The sequence below is a fragment of the Mesoplodon bidens genome, assembly GCF_964165515.1.
Source record: "Mesoplodon bidens genome assembly, chromosome: 11".
NCBI classification, from domain to species: domain Eukaryota; kingdom Metazoa; phylum Chordata; class Mammalia; order Artiodactyla; family Ziphiidae; genus Mesoplodon; species Mesoplodon bidens.
Window position 1 is genome coordinate 9,091,735 of NC_138167.1, and position 25,130 is coordinate 9,116,864.

General features: G+C 44.4%; 1 protein-coding gene across 1 annotated transcript; it reads left to right on the forward strand.

Moving 5' to 3' along the window:
- Window positions 1-14,309: 14,309 nt before the first annotated feature.
- On the forward strand, window positions 14,310-19,385 carry CDKN1B (cyclin dependent kinase inhibitor 1B). The gene is made up of 3 exons (XM_081248191.1): window positions 14,310-15,232; window positions 15,774-15,903; window positions 18,038-19,385. Exons 1-2 carry the CDS (start codon window positions 14,758-14,760, stop codon window positions 15,893-15,895), a joined length of 597 nt encoding a protein of 198 aa, XP_081104317.1. The 5' UTR covers window positions 14,310-14,757; the 3' UTR covers window positions 15,896-15,903; window positions 18,038-19,385.
- Window positions 19,386-25,130: the final 5,745 nt, after the last annotated feature.

A 25,130-nucleotide genomic window follows, 5' to 3' on the forward strand; every position in this document is an offset into this window, starting at 1 on the left:
TCAATGAAACAGAATACAGAGGCCAGAAATAAACCCACACACCTATGGTCAATTAATCTTTGACAAGGAGGCAAGAATATACAAAGGAGAAAAGACAGTCTCTTCAGCAAGTGGTGCTGGGAAAGCTGGACAGCCACATGTAAATCAGTGAAGTTAGAACACACCCTCACACCATACACAAAAATAAACTCAAAATGACTTAAAGACTTAAATATAAGACCTGATACCATAAAACTCCTAGAAGAGAACATAGGCAAAACATTCTCTGACATAAATCGTACTAATGTTTTCTTAGGTCAGTCTTCCAAGGCAATAGAAATAAAAGCAAAAATAAACAAATGGAACCTAATCAAACTTACAAGCTTTTGCACAGCAAAGGAAACCATAACAAAACAAAAAGACAACCTATGGACTGGGAGAAAATATTTGCAAATGATGCTACCAACAAGGGCTTAATTTCCAAAATATACAAACAGTTCATACAACTCAATAACAACAAAAAACCAAACAGCCCAATCAAGAAATGGGCAGAAGACCTAAACAGACATTTCACCAAAGAAGATATAAAGATGGCCAATAGGCACATGAAAAGATGCTCATCATCGCTAATTATTAGAGAAATGCAAATCAAAACTACAATGAGGTACCACCTCACAGCAGTCAGAATGGCCCTCATTAAAAAGTCTACACATAACACATGTTGGAGAGGGTGTGGAGAAAAAGGAACTACCTTACACTGTTGCTGGAAATGTAAATTGGTGTAGCCACTGTGGAAAACAGTATGGAGGTTCCTTAAAAAACTAAAAATAGAGTTGCTATATGATCCAGCAATCCCACTCCTGGGCATATACACAGACAAAGCTATAATTCAAAAAGATACATGCACCCCTATGTTCATAGCAGCACTACTCACAATAGCCAAGATATGGAAACAACCTAAATGTCCATCAACAGATGAATGGATAAAGAAGATGTGGTATGTATATATATATATATATATATATATATATATATATATATATATATATACATACACATATATATGTATATATTTATATGTATATAAAATGGAATATTAGCCATAAAAAAGAATGAAATAATGACATTTTCAGCAACATGGATGGACCTAGAGATTATCACACTAAGTGAAGTAAATCAGAAAGAGAAAGACAAGTACCATATGATATCACTTATATGTGGAATCTAAAATATGACAGGGCTTCCCTGGTGGCGCAGTGGTTGAGAGTCCGCCTGCCGATGCAGGGGACATGGGTTCGTGCCCTGGTCCGGGAAGATCCCACATGCCGTGGAGCGGCTAGGCCCGTGAGCCATGGCCGCTGAGCCTGCGCGTCCGGAGCCTGCGCATCTGGAGCCTGTGCTCCGCAACGGGAGAGGCCACAACAGTGAGAGGCCCGTGTACCGCAAAAAAATAAAAAAATAAAAATAAAATAAAATATGACAAAAATTAACTTATTTACAAAACAGAAACAGACATAGAATATAAACTTATGATTACCATAGGGGAAAGGGGGTGAGGGAGGGATAAAGTAGGAGTTTGGGATTAGCAGATACAAGCTACTGTATATAAAATAGATAAACAAGGGCCTACTGTATAACACAGGGAACTATATTCAATATCCCATAATAAACCATAATGGAAAAGAATATGTATATCTATCTACAACTGAATCACTTTGCTGTACACCAGAAACTAACACATCGTTGTAAATCAACTATACTTCATTTTTTAAAAAATCCACTAGAATTACCATAATGACAGCCTCTCTTTAAAAAAAAAAAAAAAAACTGAGCTAATGAAAAAGAAGAGTCTGATCCAGTATTTAGCCTTCTTGATCAATCAGTCCCCCAACCCCCAACCCCACACACAGGACAAAACAGTTTCACACCTTCATTTACACTGTGTAGCTTTACCACATAACAATGTCATAAAAATCTTAAAGGTTTTTGAAGCCAAAAACAAGCCTCTATTTGTACTAAAGGAAGGCATTCCTGAAGAATTTCCTGCTTTTTTTCTAAAAGTGTTTATATTGCTAAGGTTTTGTATTTAATTGTAAGAAGACTTGCCCCTGATCACTTCAAAATGTAAATGTGCTGGGAAAAATAATGAAAGAACCAATGTGATTTCTGAATTATATTGACATTATTTCCCCTTGTATCAATTGCATATGAGCTAAAAATGACTATATCTGGCATACAGAGCTCGTACTGTGGGAGATAGGACTGCTGGTAGGCAAAAGGGAGAGAGAATTCCAATCTTATATTTTCAAAGGGGTGGTATACATTTATGAGCTATCTCGGACAGTGTCAGTGAACAATAACAGGGGAATAAGATAATTCTTCTCGTTACCAAGTTTACATTTAGTAAATTTTCCCATTTAATTAATGCAGTTCTCTGCCTCTCCCAACTTAACTCCATTGAATTCTCAAGACCCTTTCAAAAGCAACCTCTGAATCCTTCCCTGATCTCACCTCTAGAAACTTCACAGCACTTTGCTTGTACCATCTTTTTAAAGCACATATATTTGGCCATACATTAATGTTATTGTCTCTTTGTTTAACTTTTATATATAGAATAAAGCTCCTGTCATGGAAGATGGTAATTGTATCTTACTTTTCAAATTTTCTCTAGCAGGCTTCCCTGGTGGCTCAGTGGTTGAGAATCCGCCTGCCGATGCAGGGGACACGGGTTCGTGCCCCAGTCTGGGAAGATCCCACATGCCACGGAGCGGCTGGGCCCGTGAGCCATGGCCACTGAGCTTGTGCGTCCGGAGCCTGTGCTCTGCAACGGGAGAGGCCGCAACAGCGAGAGGCCCGCGTACCGCAAAAAAAAAAAAAAATTCCTCTAGCGATTGGCCTTATGGTTCTACTATTTAATAGAATATTTCTAAAATTTAAAGTATGAGTTGGTATTTGACTTACATCTCTAGTGCTTAAAAAAACTACAAGAGGACCCTCTGCATATTAGAAAATCAAACCAAACATATTTGAGTATGTACTGGTGGATTTTTTAAAAATATTTTAAGTGATTAAGACTGAATCCACAGTTAACATAGACCTATGATAAATCTGGATCCACATATTGATGACATGTTTTAAAAGATTGGTATTTTAGATCTCCCTCCTTCTCCCTTTTCTCAGGGCCTTTCCCCTTTTCTCCTCTACTTTAAATTCCTTATGTTTTCTTTAATTATCTGTCTTGATAATCGCTCAAATCAAGAAATCAGTAAGTAATGTCTAACTTTTCAGTCTAAAACATCATAACCACATTTAAAGTCTTGAGAAGCCAGCATGAAGCAATGGTCATGATGAAAGTGGTAATTATTAACCCTGTCCATCTAATTACACCATTGTACATCCCAGTCATCAGGGCACTCAAGAATGATGATATGATTCTGTTCTCATCTTTTCACTTGGGTATACAGTATACTGACACAAATCTCATGTTGACTGATAAACTGGACTTGACTAGTAGAGCCCTTTTAGAATGACTTACAAGCAAAAAAGATCTACCATTTATGCAATCAGTATACATACAGTTTCCCTAAATTTTCTCAATTTGTTTCCATTCTTGTATGATGCCTTTCCCACTGAGGTGGGAACCCCTCAAATACAGAGACCTTGTCTTATTTGTCTCTATAACTCCAGCTCTCACCTAATGCCTGACACATAGGTAATCAATAGATACATAATGAGTGAATGAAGTACAGCTTTGATCAAGCAATCATATGTTCCATGTGAGCTTGGTTGTGATTAAATGTTGCTTATTTTGGTTATGGAGCATTATCTATGGGTGGTGGTTGGCTAAGTTCTTTTGGTTGTAAGGAACAGTCTCATTTGTTCCCTTGAGTGGTGTGTGAATGTGTGTTCACGTGTGTGACGGGAATCTTAGCCATACTGCCAAGTCCTTAGAACACGGACACCCAAACCACGGGGCCTTGAAAGAGTCACATGTAAACAGGAATTACAAGTTCATTTGGAATGTTGGGAGCTCTAGACATCTTTGCCATGGAAGTCCATGGCCTGTGAGTCCAGCACATAGTGACTCTATGTCCCTACATGTCTTCTCTCTGCATCAGTCTATGCTCTTTTCACTGTGACCTTCTGGTTTTTACTATACTTCCCAGTTTTAATTCCTGAGTAAGAGTATAAGATTGGATTAGCTAATAACCATCTTCCTTTTGGGCAGAGGCGTCCGTGCCAGGCCCCATCATAAAACACAATTCTTGGTCAGGAGCCCATGCCGTGGCCCATGCTAGGGGTGGGGCATTTGCTCTTGGAAGGAGCTGTAGATTTGATGGATTCCATGACTGCCATATCGAGGACCTAACAGAATTCACTAGGGGATATCTCTTTGAGCTTCACTGCAACTGTGTATATTTGCCAGTAATATCTATTAGGTGCTACCTACTCTGTATTTATTTTGTTTAGAGGATGGAAATTGGCCTCATTGGAGGATACAGAAAAGGTTAAAGACTGTAGATTTATATCTGAAGTCAAAGTGAATATGTCACGAAGGCAGTGGAATGTATCCGTGTGTGTTTGGGGGATGGAGGGGTATCTTTCTGAAGAGCTGAGTTTAGTGGAAAAGGATCAGGCTTAGCTTGTTATCTTTACACCTAATTGTGATGACCATAGGCAAATCACCTTTTATCTTTATTTCTACTTCCTCACTTGTTAAAGGTTATAACACTTACCTTGACTGCACAGACAATTATTAAAACTCTCTGCTACGGTAAAATACATAAATGTTAAATTCAGATTATTATGTGAATAATGTATGAAAATAATCTGAAAATGTTTAATGGGTAGAGTCTATGCAGATTTAGAGTTCAGTTAAATTTGGTGGGGATTAAAACTCTTGTGTATGCATTCAGAAAAGTAGACCATAAGTATGGTTGTGGTTTGGAATATTTGCCGGATTGGGGCCAACAGTTCTGGCCTTGTGCTGCCCTCCTGTGCTGTTTAAACTGCTCAGCAGGTCGATTACATTCCTGCTTCATGAATGCTCTGCGGGGGGAATTCTGTCTTATTACTTACCCTCTTCTGTCCTCATGTGGCCACAGAGGGCCTAACTATTCTGGATGTTCCTGGTTCTTTGGTAAAGGAAGAGACGGAAAACTACTCTGAAACATTCTAGGTCAGAAAATCAAATCCCAAGTTAAGGCAAAAAGCAACAAATTTCAAACTGCATTAAACACTTGTGTAATTGATCCACTGATACAGGAAGGTCTTAAGGAGATTACTGAGGTTCGGAGAAGAATACCATTATGACAACGTCAGCAAAGGCTTTTTGTCAAGAATAAATAGAAACGCAACTCAATGTCCTTTTATTATGCTAAGAATTTACAATAAAGCCTTACACTCTTGATTTTCTATTTCTTAGCTGGGTGAAATATGAGGCTCACAAGCAAAGCTCATTCTGTGCTAACTCTCTTAGCATCGTCTCCAAAAGGGATTCCTTTCAAAGAGCTTTAAGATAATTTGTCAACATGACAATTCTTAGGAAAGTTAAGAAAAGATATTGAAGGAACCATAGAATGTGAAAGCATACAATGAAACAAGTTAAGGTAGTCAGTGGGTGGCACCTTCTTCACGTGCTTACTTCCTCATCTGCCAGTACACAGACCCCACCCCAGGCCTGCTTCCAGACTGGCTCCCTGATATTAGAACCTAGCCACCCTCTACTTAGACAAGGTATATGTGTGCATATTTTGTTCATGTGGGTTTACAGCATGTATGTACATGACTTTCCTTTTAGTCCACTCCAGTCAGGATTTCATATCCTCTACTTGGCCAATACTACTCTTATCCAGATCACCAATGACCTTCATGGCCAAATCCAATAGTCAGTCTTCAGTCCTCATCTTACTTGACTTATCAGCAGCATTTGAACCATCTGATCTCTTCTTGTCCTTGAAATACTTTCTTTTACTTGGCCTCTGAGTCATCTCTCCTTGGCTCTCCTTCACTCCATCAGCGGTGCCTTTATATTCTCCTTTCCATCTTTTTGATTTCTAAAAGTTGTAATGCTCAGGCCTCTTCCCTGTCTAAACTCATTCCCTTTGTGATCTTATCTAGTCCCATGGCTTTAATATCATCTAAATGCTGAAAATTTACAAATTTGTATCTCCAGCACAAACCTCTCTCCCCTAAGAGAGACTCATATATACAACTGCTCACTCAGCAACTCCACTTGGATGTCCATGGATATCTCAAACTTAACACATTCAAAGCAAAATTTGTTCCTCCCTCAGTCAACCCCATTTCAGTAAATGGCTAAACTTTCTTCAGCTGCTTAGGCGAAAAAGCCTTGGAATCACTACGGACTCCTCTCTCCCATACACACATTCCATTTCCAATCCTTCAGCAAATCCTGTTGGCTGTATCTTTAAAAACACATCTATTAATAACTCTACCCCTTTTTCTACGTACATTGCTACCACCCTGGTCTGAACCAGTATGACCTCTTTTTGGATTACTGCAATGGTCTGCTAACTGGTCTCCCTACTTCTCTCTCGCTTTTCTGAAGTACTTCCCACTCAGGAAAGTGACCAAAGTTAGCTGATCAAAACTCTCTGCTCAAAGGTGGCTTACTTCATTTGGAATAAAATCAAACGTCTTTATCATGTCTTATATAATATACATGATCCAGACCTCTACTTTCTCTCTGATCTGATCTCCTACCTCCCAGCCCCTACATACTGTGTCTGGCTTACTAGTTCCCTTATTACCCTTTAGCCATCTCAGGCACATTCCTCAGGGCTCTTGGATTGGCTATTTCCTTTCCCTGGAACACAGAAAATGACATAGTCCATGCCCTCATTTCATTCAAGTCTCTATTCAAATGTCAGTTAATCAAAGAGTCCTTCCTTGTTAATACAGCATCTGCCTTCATTACTCTCTGCATCCTCAACTACAATAGTTTTTTTTTCTTTTAGCACCTATAACAAAATGACATACTATGCTTATTTATTTGTGTCTTGTCTGCCTTCCACACTTGAGTGTAAACTCCATTCCATAAAGCAGGACTTTGGCTATCTTTTTTTTCTGCTATGTCCCCAGAGTGTCTGGCATCTGCTAAGAGCTCATTAAAAATTTAGTGAATGAAGGAATGAACAAATATTCATGTGAACAGTTATTCAGAGAGTGGTCAGGAGCAAAAAATGAGCACTTTCCAGTTTTTTTTTTTTTAGGTATAAGTTTGCATAAACTGAAGACTGAGATCATAATTGAGGGAGGTTTTCTCCTTTGTATCTTCTCAATGACTGTAGTTGAAAATGGTGAGTTGGTGGTGAATATGTTTTTTTGTTCCAAATTCCATATTCTACTCACAGAGGTTGTCCACTTATGTTTCAGTCATGGAAATTAAGGTCATGGATCCAGGGTTTGCCATTTATTTCCCATTCTTATGAAACCAGTAATACTGCATTTGCTTACTACATTTTACTTGAAAATGAAGATTTTTCTCTAATTAAAATTGCCTGATGCATTTTTTCTTTAAAGTCTGACCCCAATGGATCAGTTTCAAACCCTTTCTGAGTCCAGTTTCTTTCGAAGATGCTATTTTTCTTTTTAGGATTGAATCTCATTTTCCCCAGAACCTTCTTTTTATGAATAGTGCACTGTAGGTAATTTAAGCCAATGAGCCTCCGTGATAAAATTTACAAACCCACCAAGTCATTACATCTTCAAGAGTCATCACAGTGGACCCTGGACTCAGCTTCCGAAGAGCAGGCATACTGGTCCTAGCGCCTTGTCTGCTCTTTTTTGTGGCTTTGGAGCCCTCAGCCTTCTCTATCTCAGGACCTCAACTGCAAGAGAGGATAATAGCATTCGTCTGGAAACCGTGGTCTTATGAGGGTCAAATGTGATGACACCTGAGAAGCTGCTTTCAAGTATGTAAAGTATCGTGTTAATCAGGGATGTCTTGGGTTCTAATAGAAATCAATAACAAACTAGCTTGGAGCAAAATGAGAGGAATTGTTTTACAAACACAGGCTGTCCCACAGAACTGAAATCCAGGGTGTTGGACCTCCTGAGCTGCAGGATCCAGAAACTGGGGAGTTTGGGGGTGCTAAGTGTTATCAGTCTTTCTAAAACCCGTGGTCTCTCTTCTCTACCCCTCTTTGAATGTCCCTTTCTTTCTTCTGACACTGCAGGCAATCTTAATCTGCATCTCCATCACACATGTGCCAAAGATAGCTTTCTTAAAACTGCTCTTTGAATTCCAACTCTACATTACCTTATTAATCTCTAATTTACAGTTTACTAATTGAAGTTTCTGAGACCTGGTTTCAAATTTTCAGGAGAGAGAATTTGGCCAAATTCGGGTCAGATAGATACAGCCTCTCCCCTCCTCTGGTCACCTTCAGAAAGAGAATGGGGGGAGTTCCCTGGCGGCCTAGTGGTTAGGATTCTGTGCTTTCACTGCCGTGGCCCAGGTTCAAACCCTGGTCTGGGAACTGAGATCCTGCAAGCCAGGTGGCTTGGCAAAAAAAAAAAAAAAAATCTAGAGAATGGGAACAATGGGATATAATCTCTCAGCAGAAGAGCCTAAGGGAACAGACTTTCTGAGAAGGGAGGGTGGGACAATGAAGAAAGAATGAGTATTACACAGCTCAAGTGTGATGAAAAATATTGAGAACACCACACACATCCTTATTTCCACACTTTTGAAAGCTTTAATCTACTCAGGATCTGATCTGGCCATATGATTACTGGCACATTTGTAAATATGGACAGGTCTCAGAGAGCCCCGCCAACCATAGCATCCTTTTACATTATGTATCAGATTCATGTCTCCAACATTGTCTCAGTTGCCCTCTTAAGGAACATAACCTCTTATTCTTTTTTTCCTCAGGGATCCAGCTAATTTCAATGCACATACTGTCTGCATCAAATCAAATTCTTAATCTTCCCTATTCCCCATCTCCCAAACTTTTCCCTCTGTATTAGTTCGGATTGACTATAAAATGATATAACAAATGGACCTCCAAAATATCACAGTTTAACAAAATAGAAATTCATTTTTTCTCTTGGGTCAGGTCAGGGACTCAGGTTGATGGTGGCCCTATCACCTTCAACATGTGGCTTCCAAGGTTACAGTAATATTCACCTTTACAGCCCATGGGAGAGGGAAGAGAGAAGCAGAAGGGAAGGAGTCATGTGATAGGTTTTATGCACTAGGCCTGAAAGACACATATCACTTTCGCTTACATTCTGTTGGAAAACACCTAGCACCAGGCCACATCCAACTGTAAAGGAGGCTGGGAAATTCAGAGCAGCTGGGCAGCTGTATGCCCAGTTACAATTCCGATACTGAGGAAGAAGGTGAGAATGGAATTTGGTGGACAACTAGCATTCTCTATTACATCATCTCTCCGTGTTACTTCTCTTAATTAATGGCATTATTCTCTCAAATACCCAAGCGTGAGTCCTTAAAGCCATCCTCCATTTCTCCATCTTTCTCCAGCCCCCGTATCTGTTCTGACTACCTAAGCAAGCACACATTCATTCCTAGTTTTCCATTCCCTCCTCTGCAGTAGTACAGCTTAAGGCCATTGTATCTCTTGCTTGAGCAACTGCAGTCAGCCTGCAAAGTCACCTCCCCGTGTCAGCCCCTCCAGGCTCATCACACCCATCCTCTACTCTGCTGTCAAATGCCACTACCGAACACAAACATCTGATTGTCCAAGACGGCGTGGGCTTCTTAACAGTTGCCTCCGCTTCCCGTCAAGGCTGTGCGCACCACATACAAAGCATGTGCAGCTGTGCCTTCGTAGCTCAGTGGCTCACACAAGACAGCCTCCTATTCTCTGTTCCAAACCCTCTTATTGTGGTCTCATGGCTTGTGCTTCTCCCCTCTTGCCTCACACCCGTACTCTGTCCAACAACCAGCTCCCTTTAGATTAAGACCATAATGGGACAGTCCACCCAGCTTTCATCCGGCTCTGTGCCTAGACACTGTCTCTCAGGGCCCAGGCTTGCTCCGGGTCAGGAGACAAGTTTGGACAGTGATCACGATATTCTTTTCACCAAACGCTCCATTGCTTACTGAATAAAACATTTTTTTTTAGCATGTCATCCATACACCTGCCACTGTCTGATCCCATCCGCCAATTAACACCCCTGCCAATACATCTTTATAATCTTCTGGACATTTTCCCATTCTTCAAGACCTGACTCATATCACCTCCTTGAAGGCTTCCTCTTTCTCCCTCCTTTGTAGTCTATCTTTGGACCGCATTCTTCCAGGTTTTGCTTTCTGTCTCTGGAGTTTTTGTGCACATGGTGGTCTCCCCATCTAGGAGGTATACTCCCCAAAGGCAGGGACTGTGACTTTGTCATCCTTAGGCTGCTGAGAATACCGCCTAGGGGAATACCTTACCCATGGTAAGAGCGCATCATTCCACTGCTTAGAACCTCCTAATGCTTCAGTGGCTTCCCCTATCACTCAGTCATTGATAAAAACCCTCCAGAGGCCTGCATGGCCTTGTATGAGCAGATGTTCCGGCTGCTACTCTCCCCTTGCTCCTCGAAGTTCCTTGAACACATCACAGAAGACCACACTTCAGAGCTTTTGTGTTTGCTGTTCCCTTTATCGGACACTCTCCCCAGGTGTCTGCATGGCTGCTCTCTCTTGAGTCCTCGGGGCATCTCTCCAAGGCCACTTCCTCAATGAAGCCTTCCCCGACCACCACTCCAGTCCCCCTGGGACCTCACGACACTCCTTCTCCCTCCCCTGTTTGTTGTTTCTCCATAGCATGTATCACTTCCTTACACAGTGTATATATTTCACTCATGTATTATTGTGTATCATCTGTCTCCTCTCCCCCTACTAGAGTGTAAACTTCATCCTAGTTTAAATCTGTTTGTTTACTTCTGTATCCCCAGGGCCTCGAATATCAAAGGCACTCAACAATTATTTGTTGAAAGAAAGAATAAGCAAATTAATAGAAGATGCTCAATAAATATTTATTAAATTGAATGAAAAGTGTCAGAAACAGACGAATGTGACATTTCCAAACTCTAAAAATATGTCGGTTTAGAAGAAAAGTGAAATTGAGTTAACGTTGCCTCACCATAAACATCCTGGAGGAAGGATTAACATTGTGTGCTTGTGGTGGGAGGGGCAACAGAGCAAGGAAACCTGCGCCTTCGCAGAAATTTGGGGCTGCCTGACTTCCCCCATGAAAGGACCACACCTGGGAGGCGAGCTTGCCCTGCCGCCCCGCCGGGACACTTGGCTACCACACAGGTGTTTTCTTTTAAGTTATTTTGGTCTTCCTCTCTCTCCTCAGCTGGTGAAGGACACGCAATCTTGGGTGGCTTATGGGACACTTCTCAGCTCTAAGGAGAAAACTACCAGGAGTGAAAATGACAGCAAAAAACATCACCCAGGACTAGATTCTGGGTCTTGGGCCAGCAGAGCCCTTTTTAGAGCAGTGCCAGTGGAACTTTCTGTCTTCCCCCCAGGCTCCGCCTTTACGCTGTTTATTGGAAATTCTTCTCCCCCGCTCAGTCTTTTAAAGCCGCCGCCTACTTTCCGCAGGAGGATGGCGCTCTGAGCTCCCAGTTCCCTCTTCCCCCGGGGACTCCATAGTATTTTTTCACGCTTCGTCGCTACTACAGCAGACGCCTGCCTTCTCATTATTTGCTGTGCAGATCTCCGGTGCCTTGACTGTAAACAAACCACTTTAGATCATAGCAAGGTCGGAGTAAGCACAGCCTTTCTGCTGGCAGCCAGACGTCTTAAGGTGGCGTGACTGTGACTCGTTTACTTTTCAAGATTAACAAAGCGACAAAATGGTGGTCCTACATATTAGTTGAAGAAATATTCAGGGTGTGGAGGGGATAGAAGTATTCATTTTTAACTTTTCTGTAAGATATTAATTCCACGAATAAAATCAAACATCTGTGGCAAGGTGCAATACTCTAGAATATCTCCATTTACATATATGTGGTAGTTTGTGTATTTATGCATCTGAATTGATGCTTATATATAATATAGAATTCCAGTGTAGTCTAGCAATTGTGTAAAAATTTCAACAACAATGATCTAATTTCAGGAATAGGGTATAAATTATGGTATTGAGACCTACCCTAATTTTCCTGTCCCTCTCCCCCTCTTCTCCAACTCAGCAAACTAAGTGAGGCATTCAATGTAAAAAAATAAAGATGAGACCTTTTACTTTGATCCCAGGTGAAATATTTTCTGTCAGTCAGGTAGGAAGTCCCGACCTTGAAACAACTTTTGGGCACTACCTCCCTCACTTCTCTCTGGGTCTCACCCTGCCCTTTTGGCATCTGCATTTTAGTCAAATTAGTGCCAAGGTCATACCAAAGGCCAGTGACAGCTGTAGTAAAATATCAGGGACCACAGGCCACGTCAAGGAAACATCTGCAGGCAGCCCAGGTCATGAGAAGGAGCCATTTTGAATCATTTGTAGGAGAGGGACATAGGCGAATCCAGACGAAAACCCAAACCAGTTGGGGTCATCAGGAGGGAAAGGAACAGAAAATGAACCAGCTTTAGAGTCAGGAGACCTGCCTCTAGTCTGCTACCAACTGGTTATGTGTCCCTGTACAGGAATCCTCTCGGTCTCTATTTCCTCAGTGGTAAAAAAGAGAGGGTTGAACCACAGGGTTCCCAATGTCCCTCCCAGCTCTTACATTCTGGAGTGTATGAAGCAAGGCAGGGACACAAAGTGGACGAATAATACGTGGTTAAGAAAACAAGTTAAAAGTCAAACTCATTTGTAGCATAGACGCCCAAGAAAACTGTTGTGTACAATTGCCATTGTGTACTGTTAGAACTGGAAATTAGTTTCCAGTAAAATGTGTAACTTTGACCCAGACCAAGATCATATACGGGGCTGGGGGGAGGCAGTTAAAGACGCTGAGCTCTGTTTCAGATATGACAGCCCTGTCCATCCTGTTTTAACGTCCATCACCTTGCTCAAGATCATATTGCTTAGGTAAATTTCAAGTTGCAAAGGGGAGCAGAGAAATGCCCAAGTAATCGTATCAGACGTGAGAACACGGTGGTGGTGGTTTTATACATCACTTCACAATCCGGACTTTCCGGTTACTTTCACTCTTCGACGACCTGCAGCCCTCTGAAGGCGTCACTTGCATCTGAATGGTGTTCTGGGTGGGTTCCGAGAAGTGAGTCTGGTGGGAGAGAAAGGTGGAGGAAGGAAGGAACTGTTGTATTTGGCGACGGGACTCAGGGTGAGGAAACTGCTACAACCCGGCAAAGAATTGAAAAATACAAAGAGGAGACGAGTTCCCACACGCAGTCCGTGTCAGTGGCCTTAACTGTGACTGGGAAGCAAGAACCTGGGCCAGGGGTGTAATCTCGCTTTTTTTTAACTAAATGTGTCTGAGACAGTTAACAAAGCTTACTGGGGACTTGGGAGACCAGTCGACTTTTTGATCTGGAAATCCTTTCTTATTTTTTACTGAGGGAGAGCTTGGGTTCAGAATACATTATAAGTGCTGCGTCTCTTCCAGGCTAATTTATAGAAAGCCGTTCGCTGTGGCTTCTCCCCTAAGCCCCATGCCCGCCCCCAGACTAGCACAGACTTCTAGGTTAAGGGTGAGCTAACCACTGCTCACCCCCACCTAAGTAAGGCACCCAGGCCGAGGAGCTCCCCGCCTCCCCCGCTGTGCGAGCGGCTGGGGCCCCGGGGGAGAGCTCAGCTGGGGGCCGAGCTCCCACCGTCCGCCTCCGCCCCCCAGCTGCCCGCCCCCGCCCCCGCCCCCGCCCCCATCCCTCGCTGGGCGAGTGCGGGGGAAACAAGATCGCCGGCGAGGCGCACAACCAGCTGCCGGCAACCTTCGAGCTCCCCAGCTTTCCCGGGCGAGGAGCGGGAGGTCGGGGTTCCGGAGTAGCCGCGCGCCGGCCCGCGCAGCGCCGGGACCAGAACCCGCCGCCCCGCCGGCCCCGCTGCACAGGCCCCTCCCCGGCTCCCCGGCCGTTTGGCGAGCTTGTTTGTCTTATTTTTAATTTCTCCGAGGCCAGCCGGAGCAGGTTTGCTGGCAGCCGTGCGCCTCCAGCAGTCACGCGACCAGCCCATCTCCGGGGCGCGCGCCCGGCGGCGGCGCGCTCGGGAGGCGGGGAGGCGCCGCGGCCGCCCCGGGGCCACCTTAAGGCCGCGCTCGCCAGCCTCGGCGGGGCGGCTCCCGGCGCCGCGACCAATGATCTCCTCCTCTGTTTAAATAGACTTGCGGTGTCAATCATCTTCTTCTTCGTCAGCGTCCCTTCCACCGCCATATTGGGCAACTAAAAAAAGGGGGCTCGTCTTTTCGGGGTGTTTTTCTCCCCCTCCCCTGTCCCCACTCTCTCGCCGCTCCGCGACTCCGACGCCGGCAAGGTTTGGAGAGCCGCTCGGTCGGCGGGACCCGCGGGCTCGCAGCTGCCCGGACTCGGACTGGCTCTGCCCCCTCCTCTCTCCGCGGCGCTCCTCTCCCCTCCCCTCCCCGCCTCCCGCTCGCCAGTCCACTTGATCGGCGGGGACTCGGGGCTGCCTGGCCGGGGCTGCCCCTCGCCCCCTCCCCCAGCCCCGCGCGCTCCTGACGCTCGGGCACTTACTCGTCCGTGTTTGTTTCTCTTGGCTCGGAGGGCAGTCGCAGGGCTTATAAGAGGGGCTCGGGCTGGGTCGGGGCGTTTTGTTTTGTTCGTTTTGTTTTGCGAGAGCGCAAGAGAGGCGGTCGCCTAGCCCGGGGAGGAAGATGTCAAACGTGCGAGTGTCTAACGGGAGCCCGAGCCTGGAGCGGATGGACGCCAGACAGGCGGAGTACCCCAAGCCCTCGGCCTGCAGAAACCTCTTTGGCCCGGTCAATCACGAAGAGTTAACCCGGGACTTGGAGAAGCACTGTAGAGACATGGAAGAGGCCAGCCAGCGCAAGTGGAATTTTGATTTTCAGAATCACAAGCCCTTGGAGGGCAAATACGAGTGGCAAGAGGTGGAAAAGGGCAACTTGCCCGAGTTCTACTACAGACCCCCGCGGCCACCCAAAGGCGCCTGCAAGGTGCCGGCGCAGGAGGGCCAGGATGTCAGCGGGACCCGCCAGGCGGTGCCTTTAATTGGGTCTCAGGCAAACTCAGAGGACACGCATTTGGTAGACCAGAAGACTGATGCACCGGACAGCCAGACGGGGTTAGCGGAGCAGTGCACTGGGATAAGGAAGCGACCTGCCACAGACGGTAATGACCCTTTCAAATGAGTGAAATGTCTTTCTGTGTGTCTGTGTTAGCGGCACTGCTTTGCCTGCCTGAGGGTCTTTAAACTCAGCTTTGTTTTCAGCGCATTCTGATTTAGCTTTGGAGGCGCACACTTTCTTAATCTTAGGTTTTAAATGCTATTTATTTAGCTGACTGCTTGTCTGTTTATGACTTTTAAGTCAGAAGCCTGAGACTGTGTTATCTGGTAATTTTTCTAACTGAAAACATCGCGGCTCCTCCCCGCTCGCCAGCGGTAGGTATGTGACAACGTTGGGATGTTTATCAGCGGCCTCCTTCTTCGCTTTGGAGAGAGAGCTTTGGGGGCGTAGAATATACTTTCTGTTATGTGAAAACAACCTCATTTTGTGCCCTTAAAGGCCACTGGGAATGACGGATCCAGGATTGTGGGTGTAGATGGTGGGTTTTTCGTCTCCTGATTCTTGGGTCCACTTCTGTCAGCCATTGTTTTTTCTAATAAAGATTGTTTGTGTGTGTTCTTTTTCAAATTCCCTCCTGCCCTTAGATTCCTCTCCTCAAAACAAAAGAGCAAACAGAACAGAAGAAAATGTTTCAGACGGTTCCCCGAACGCGGGTTCAGTGGAGCAGACGCCCAAGAAACCCGGCCTCAGAAGGCGTCAAACGTAAAGTACTCGGTAGGTTGATTACTGCGAGCAAAGAAGTGACCCCCGAACTGGGCTGCAGGAACTCGTGGGCTTTCAAGCCCCGGGATAACCCGATCTCAGTGGTGGCTGGCAGATTAGAGCTTGTGGGGTTTTGTTGGGTTTATATTTTGGAGGTCAAAAAAAGTAGGAATGGGGAAGACTGAGAATTAGTGTGGAGGTACTGTGATTTTTCCCAGTTTCTACGTCCTGAGATCATTTTCCTTTGAAGTACCAAATGATTAGAGCAAGGGTCCCAGGCAAGTACTTGTAACCAAGGTCCTGTGGGGAGGAAGGTCAGTACTCTGAGAGCTCCATCAGAACATGTTGGGAACAATAGGTTCTTTTTCCATCTGAACAAGAGCGGGGGTCTGCCTCCATCCCACTTCATGAGAATTCATCTTCCGGAAGACCAGGTTGACTCAGATTTTGAGCCATACGTGGAAGAATGATTTAATTCAAATAAATGATTTAATTCAAACTTTGAGGGAAAAGTGAGGCACAAATGGCTCATAGCTGGTTGTTCAAATGGTTAGAAACGTGACAAGAGAGGCATGTGGCTTCCTTTGGTTTTTATCATTTTCACAAACTCTCACTTTCCCTGTCTTCTGATAAGGTTGGGGGATGGCGAAGGAACGTGTGTATTTAAAAAAACCAAAATGGAAGGCTCAAAAATCCTAAGGTTCCGACGGAATTTCTGATAACACTGAAGTTGCAAAGCAAAAGTTAAAGTAACTGCCAGAGTAAGCAGTCCAGGAACACGTCAGCATGTGTATGCCAGTCGTGCTATAATAGGGGAATTTAGATACTTGTAGGGGAAATGGATAGTAGATATCAGGGCTGACAGGGGTAGGTGTACCCCAAACAAGGGAAGTGGAGATTTTTGCCATCTACTAAAATGTGATCAACATGAAAAGCTAATTTGAATAATTCAACCCCCAGCTTTACGTGGATTGGTCTCCATAATGATCAAACTACATGTATTAATAGTTTGTAAACTTCTTACAGACAACGACCGTGTCCTCTTTTTTTTTCCAAAACACCCTCATAGCCTAGCATATAAAGAGATCCTAAGAGATGTTGATATTAACTTTTAAAATCCTCATCTATAAAAATTAAACATTAAAAAGGGATGAAGGTGGGGTTCAAGTTGTTGTATTTTTAAATCAGTGTCATATATAGGATTTCATTACATACATATTTTTCAGAGCTTATACAAAACGGCGCTATTGAACTTCTCCATCACAGCTTATGTATGAAGTGGGTAAATTGATTGAAAAAATTTTCTGAAGCAACCTTACCACCTGAAGCTCTTGTTGGTTTGTGACTTGTGGCCTAGCTCATCAGATGAGCCACAGCAAATCAGACCTACTGGATTTTCATCTGGCCCCATTCTGACATACAGAGAAGCATTTGTTAGTAAATATTGCCAGTTCAGAGAATACAGGAAATAGTAGTAAGGACCTATTCATAAACATTCGTGTGTATATTCTACATATGACTAAGACTAAAATATTTTGAGAAAAAAAAAGTGAATAGAATTTTATTTGGATAGTCTTTTTAAGTGTGATTTCCAGTTAATTTTCAAACTTAGAAAATTTGGCTACTCTTAAGTGTTATACTTTCTGAATTTTCCTGTGTCTGTCCTTTCTCACTATCTTTGACCCCCGATTCTCTAGACCAGGGTTTCTCAACCTCTGTACTGTTGACATTTGGGGCCGAATAATTCTTTGTCGTGGGAGGCGGTCCTGCGCGTTGTAGAATGTTTTGGCAGCATCCCTGACCTCTCCCAGCAGATGACAGTAGCGCCCCCTCCCCACCCAGTGTGACAACCAAAAATGTCTCCAAACATTGCCAAGTGTCCCCCGGGGGTGGAGGGGGAGGCAGAATTACCCACTGTTGAGAACCACTGCTCTAGACAAAAGTCCACAGCGCAGGGGAGAGTAAAAATCCAGTGAAGGAAATGTTGGATGGAGATGACTCTCAGCACCAACTTTTAGTACGTTCTTTCTTTGCTATTGCTCAGGTATTTCCCAACAAAGACTGTAACAAAATAATTCCCGTAATATATTGGCAATGTTGTTCTCAGTGCTTTTCTCCTAATTCTTTCTTCTTGTTTCTTTTGCAGAATTGAGAGTATGTTTCCTTGTTTATCCGATACATCACTGCTTGATGAAGCAAGGAAGATATAAATTAAAAATTTTGAATACATATCGCTGACTCCACGGAGTGGACATCCCTTATAAGCACTGAACAGCAACAACCCAATAACACTAAAGTTTTAGGCACTCTTAAATCATCTGCCTCTAAAAGCATTGGATGTAGCATTGTGCAATTAGGTTTTTCCTTATTTGCTTCATTGTACTACCTGTGTATATAGTTTTTACTTTTTATGTAGCACATAAACTTTGGGGAAGGGAGGGCAGGGTGGGGCTGAGGAATTGGCATGGGGGGTGGTATGAAGAGCTTGCTTTGATTTAGAGCAAGGAGAAAAATATTTGACTTGCACTAAGAGAAGCAGTTTGGGGGAAGGTTTTGTTTTCTTTAAAGATGTAATGTCCCTTTCAGTGAGAACTGATACTTCATTTAAAAAATCATCCAAATTTGAACACTGGCTGCAGATAATTGATACTTATTTTTACATGAAGTTTTTCTCATCTAGGAGCTCTGATGATTCCGTTATGTAGCAGCAAATGGCTTTTTTTTTTTTTTTTTTTAAACAAAACTCTACTCAGTGCTCCCTGGCTTCCCCAGTCTCCCTTAAAATTGGAATTTACCAGTTAAAGTATTCAGCTGCTTGGTAATCACTCCAGGTACCTCTGGGCAAAAATCTGGCATGTATGGGGGGAGTTCTGAATGCTCAGAATTGACCATTTAATTTTTATCAGACTTGTTGAGAAAATTTCTTAATTTTCTTTTCACTTCAGGGTGTGTAGACACAGTCAAAATAATTCTAAATCCTTGGATATTTATAAAGATCTGTAAGTAACTTGACATAAAAAATAATGAAATAATGTTTAATTTACAGCTTCTCATTGTATTTGTTAATTTGCCCAAAGGAAAGTGGTGTTATTAAAGGAAAGTGCCTATAGAGAAAAGTACCCGTGGATAGGTGAAATGGATACTACATCTTTAAACAGTATTTTTACACTGCCTGTGTATGTGTATGAAACAAAACCATTTGAAGTGTACCTGTGTACATAACTCTGTAAAGACACTGAAAATTATACTAACTTATTTATGTTAAAAAGAGATTTTTTTTTTTAATCTAGACAATATACAAGCCAAAGCGGCATGTTTTGTGCATTTGTAAATGCTGTATTGTGTAGACTAGGCTTTCCCCCTTCTTCTTTTAAATAATATGGCTGTGCTTAAAAGGTTGCATACTGAGCCAGGTATAATTTTTTGTAATGTGTGAAAAAGACGGCAATTATTGTTACACATCAAGTAGTCAATAAAGAAAACTTCCATAGCTATTTGTTGACTTGAACTGTATGTAATGTACCTTATTAGTAAGCTTGAGGTATTTGACCTAGCTTTGTAGTCATATTTCCACAAATATAATATGAAGTGGCAAACACCTAGATAATTCAGGCCCACCACTCAGATGATGTTTATGTAGGTCCGAATGTAGTAGTCACTCTTTTCCACTTAGTTCTGTATGGGTGGACAAAGCTTTACAAGTGGAAAGTAGGCAAGCCACATTTTCATATTAATAAGATGGTCAAAGTCTCCATTAGTTCAAATATTTATGTCTCTAGGATATGAATGTGTCAGAACCAAAAATTGTTACATAAGTGTAGACCGATCACACGTTTGCAGGATTGAAAATGAAACTAACATGGTGATTTCTCTAAATTCTGTATTTACACATGCAGTATTGTGAGGAATTAGAGCGATTTTTCAGACTATCTAATCTACACCTCTCATCCAAAATATTCAGATATATAGGTCCTTTAGAAATGGGTGTGCATTCCACACTAATTTATGTAGAACAGGTATTCTTCAAATTGAACTGGTCATCACACATGAACTCCTCAATTTCTAAATTTCCTGGTTATAATCTACACAACCTAACACTGGTTAATCTGAATACCGGATCTGAGAGTTTGAGGATCCCATATCCACAGAGCAAAGATATTTTTTATTTAAATAAGAAAAAAAAATTAAACACGGCATTTTAAAGTCAGATTTATTAGGATAATCCCTGCAATTTGAAATTCTCATAAAATGTGGTTAAGGTGTAAGATTAAATTATTTTTTCTGGGAATCTGCAAATGGTTAAATGCAAAAATCTGGATTTGGGTTGAATTGTTTCTCTCAAATACTTGCATTTAATTTATTGCACCCCAAAAGGGGCTTTAAACAAGATAATTTCAGCTTATTTTGACCCGAAATTGTTTATCAAAAAAAAAAAAAAAACCAAAAAAACAGGGTTGAGTCTCTTCGACTGCCAGGAAGGGAAAAGTAGGTCCTTTGGTGGCTGGGCCACATCTTCCAAGTTGGTATTATTTTAATTAAAGACTAAAGGTGTTTTTGTGATTCTATTCAAAACACGAAGGCAGGGTGTTTTTCAGGAAGAGACTGAGAAAGCAAGAAAAACAATTCAAAATGGGGAGGAAGGAGTGGAGAATCAGGAAATAATGAAATAAATTCTCACTGAGCCAAAAAGGATACTTTAAAAAGTGTCTCTAACAGATAGGGGGAAAAGTTCTCTTCTAATTGCTGCTTTTATAACCCCTGTTTATTTCCCAAAGAGCCATCTTTAACGTGAATTTTTAGAGATTGCGTTTTAGGAGTGCTGGGCCAGGAAGAAGTGGATGCTCGCCGCGCCAGGCACGTTCACAGGAACGCAGCCCATAAAGTCACCGTGTCGGTCCTTCACGCGTTCTATGTCAAGTCTACAAACGTGTCCCCGGGATTCGGAGCGTCCTCTCCCCGATCCCGGACTGCAAGGTCCGCCGCGGGCGTCCCTCCGAGGGGATGCGGCCGCCGGCGCCTGCCACCCCCTACCCCGCGCTACCCGGGCCACTGCGCCGTCGTCTCTCCACCCTGCCCCGCAGCCCCGCGCCGGCCCGCCGCGGCAGTTGCGGGGTCAGGCTGGCTGGAGCCTCGGGACGAAAAGGCTATCAAGTCTAGCTCCTCGTCTGCAACTGGCGACTCCCGCACCGCCCGGATCGCTGCGCGCAGTTCCCGCGCCCCGGGCGCCCGCAGGCCATGGAGGGCGGCTGCGCCTCGGCCCCCGCAGCTGGGCTGGGCGGTTTCTCCGAAACTTGCCTCCCTCATCATCTCTCCTCTGGGCTAAGAAAGAAGCGAAAACCCCCATTCCTCTCCACAATCAGACCCTGCACATCAGTACCCCGCCAACTCCAGGGCGCTGGGGAGATTTGAGCGGAGGGGAGAACCTTTCCGAGTTCGTGGACCCTCCAGGGCAGCAGCCCGCTCCCACCCCCACCCCAGGCTCCAATGATCCGCAGCCCCGCGCATTTCGAAAGGCTTTTCGGCTCGCCGGCGGCCCAGCAGGGCCGCAGCCGTGCGCAGGAGGGGCCGCGCGCCACTGCCGCTCGCGGGGGTCGCTTCCTCCCTTACACCCGCTCTGCCAAGTCCCCCGGTTGCATCCCCACTGCCCAGTGCGGGGAGCCAGGGCAGGGAAGAACTAGGAAACTGTGGGTCCAGAGGCATAACTTGGGACAGAGGGGACCGTGGAAATCAACAGGAGGGGAGCGGGGCGGGCGGCCTTTCAGGCCACGGTGTGCCCACCGGCCGCGCGCCGGGACCTTTCCGGGCTGCCGAGGAACGCTGCCTTCGCCATTTCATCTTCACCCTCGTTAGCGTAGACACTTGCTCTTCCGAAGCTTTTTTGAATTGAAAGAAAGGTGTTTTAGAAGCTCGTCTAGGATCTGCGATCTGTTTTTCAGAGTACGAATTTCTTTTTTTTTTTAAGTTTGCCATCTTTCACCTGGGCCACACCCTACGTTCGCTCCCCTCCCTCCCGGCCAAAATTAAGGTAAAAATCCTGCGAGCAGAGCTGGGCGGGGGGCTGGGTCAGAGGGTCCACGGTCACGCTAGACCCTCTCATCCGCCGGGGAAGTGGGGGTTGGTGGCACCCCCTGGATCTCGGCGCGCGGGAGGGGTAGGGCGGGGTGGGTCAGCGCCAGCCAGACCCCGCAGAACCGAAAGTGTAGCATTTACACGTACACTCAAGCCCCCGTGCGGCCATCCGCGTCCCGGGCCTGTCTCGCGTGGGGACACACACAGAGGAGGCAGGAATCCCCAAGTGAAAAATACAAAAAGGAATCGAGGCGTGCTGGGAGCCAAACGTCGACGCGCCTCAAAACGAACGTGAAGAAAAGACAGGGAGAAGGGCGCGCAGCCGGGACGCGGGGCCGGGGGATTGCATCATTGCAGCTCCCCCTCCAGAAAATGGGCTCCGAACCGCGGCCACCATCATGGCGCTCGGGCCGGGCCGCGCTTCCCGTGCGCCTTCCCCGAGCGCTCTGGCCACGGGCACCGAGCCTCGAGCGAGAGTTCTGCAAACATGTCCCCCTTCTCTTTCGAACGCCTGTCCCCCACCCCCTCCTTCCTTTTGTGTGCTTGTGGACGTGTGTGTATGCGTGCGTCCGTGTGAGTGTGTGCGCGGACCAGAGAACTTGAAGATTTCTTTTTTTTTCCTCTCTTTTTTCCCTCCCGTGCTGGTGGTTGTAAACTTGATTGGCATTGGCTGCACCCACTGACCCCTGCGCCGAGTCCACTGAAGATTTAAGGTGGATCCGAGAAGCTGCAGCTTCAGGCGGAGTCTCGAGCTTTAGCTAGTTTTGGAGGAAAAAAAAAAAAAAAAAAACCCTAAACCGTGCGCCCGCCGCGTTTTTACGAATCCCCTGCGGTACCAGCCCCCGCGCCCGCCCAGCCCGTCGCGCGCTGGCTCCGCCCCCTCCCGCTTCTTCCCCATTGGCCCGCGAGAGCAGTTTGAATTTTTTTTTTTTTCCTTTGGATGCTTGTTTTCTCGTAAAAAAAGACGGTGCCCCAGCTCGTGTGGCGAAACCTACTTCGGCGGCCCGAGGTGTGGTGTTGTAGCTGGTTTTGTGAAGGCAGGAGGGAGGAGGGTGGGCGGGGCTTCCGTTCCCAAATTTTATCCCGAAGAGCGGTAGACAGTGTGCGGGCTTGTGGGGGGGCCTGGGGCCTCGGTGTACAATCTGGAGAAGCTCCGGCGGGGCCAGAGTGTAGTATAAAACGTTACTGGACGTCCAGGGCGCGTCGCTTCACCGGCTGCTGGCCAGAGGTACTAGGAGTCGCTGGCAGGAGCCCTGGCGAGGATGCACCTTTCCCCTGCCTTGGAAAGGTAGAACTGGGCAGGGCGGGAGGGTGAAGGTAGCCCGGAAAAGAACATTTTCTCATTTCCAAGGGAAAAAAGAAACAGAAGAAATACAATTATAGCAACAATGTATTATTTCAAAGGTCACCCAGTCAGAATCTTTCAAAATTCAGGCAGTCAGTATCATTTTTACTGAATTAAAAAAAAAAGTTTTCTGTCTCTGATTTCCAGGGTGTTTTTGAGTAAGGAGCATGTTAAAATAAAATCGAGATAGGGATTAAGACTTTGAAATTGCCTCTGATTTCTGGGTCTGAAATTAATTCTTTTGGTAAAGTACTTTACCATTTAGGATAATGTTATTTGTAATACAGGTCTTATACAAGTGATAGCCTTCCTTAATTTATAACCCAGTTATGTTTTACTTTACTGTGAAATTTTTTAAAGTTTATGGTAATTCGAATTATTCTCCAAATCACTGAATCTCCAGATTAGTGGAATTAGCATATATACAGTTGTTTTGGGTCCGTTACTCTTGTTGCAGTGTGGCTGACGATTTTAATCAGATGTCCAGACCCAGCCTTCAGTCTAACGGTTCCTATCCTGTCCAACCTACAGTCAATTTTTTAGTACTAAACTCCCCCAATACTTCCTAACCCAACTAACCCCTTAAGGTTAGCCCAGACCAACCAGGCTCCTCAGACCACCATAAACCAACCTGCTTGTGCCCTTACCAAGGACTTTTGGGAGTTAAGATTGTCCCCCAATGGACTGGCTAGCTTCAGGAAGCAGTGATCTCCTCATTCCTGGAAATGCCAGTCAAGCACTAGTCTGGATGACCCCTTAATAGGGACGTTGTAGAAAAGATTCAAATATCAAGTGAATATTAGGACTAGTGATTTTGAAAGTCTGTTCCAGACCCTTGAGATACTGTATTTCCAAACTTGGAGTTTCTGGATATCTACTAAATCAAGCCATTTGCCTTGCTCATTACCATTTTCTAGAGTTGTGCTATCCAATATGGTAGCCTGAAGCCATATGTGGCTGTCGAGCACTTGAATGTGACTAGTCCAAATTGAGGTGTGCTATGTGTGAAATATACTCAGGGTTTCCAAGAATTAGTATGAAAAAGTGTTAAATATCTCATTAATAATTTTTATATTGATTACATGTTGAAATAATCATATTTTTGGTTATTGGGTTAAAAATATTAAATTTAATTTCATCTGTTTCTTTTTAACTTTTTTTTAGTGTGGTTACTAGACAATTTAAAAAAAAAACTCAAACATGATTTTATTTTTTAAATTTTTTGGCCCTGCCTTCCAGCATGTGAGATCTTAGTTCCCCAACCAGGGATTGAACCCATGCCCCCTGCAGTGGAAGCTCAGAGTCTTAACCACTGAACCTCCAGGGAAGTCCCTAGACAGTTTTAATTTATAGATGTGACTCGCATTATATATTTTTATTTGGACGTTGCTGTCCTAGACCAACACCCATGGTAACTCGAAGCCCCATCTTTGAGATTGGTGGCTGATAATACTGAGGAGTAGCTGATAACTTCTAGTTGCCGTCTTAAGTTCTCAAGTTAAATCAAGGCCCAAACTCAGCCTCAGGAACCCTTAAAGAATTCTACCAACACCTAACACCTACGGTTTAATCTATAACACACAGTACTTGTTTTGAGCCCAGCCCATGGAAATATGGTACAGCTCTGTCTGATTAAATCAGACTTGATCACAGCTTTCCACATTTATGTAGAGAACCTGGCAGAGCCAATATGTTAGGAATGACTCTGGAAAAAAAATGTAGATCCCAAACAAAGTCTCCATGAGTAACTTTTCAGTAGCACTTGTCAGCAGAGAGGTAGGTGGTGGGGGGAGATGGAGCAGTGTTCTCATTCTATGATTGCGCC

Excerpts from the sequence above, each read along its gene's own strand:
- CDKN1B (XM_081248191.1), top strand. The coding sequence starts at position 14,758 with ATGTCAAACGTGCGAGTGTCTAACGGGAGCCCGAGCCTGGAGCGGATG. Across the intron at positions 15,233-15,773 it reads GAAGCGACCTGCCACAGACG|ATTCCTCTCCTCAAAACAAA; the intron begins GTAATGACCCTT and ends TCCTGCCCTTAG.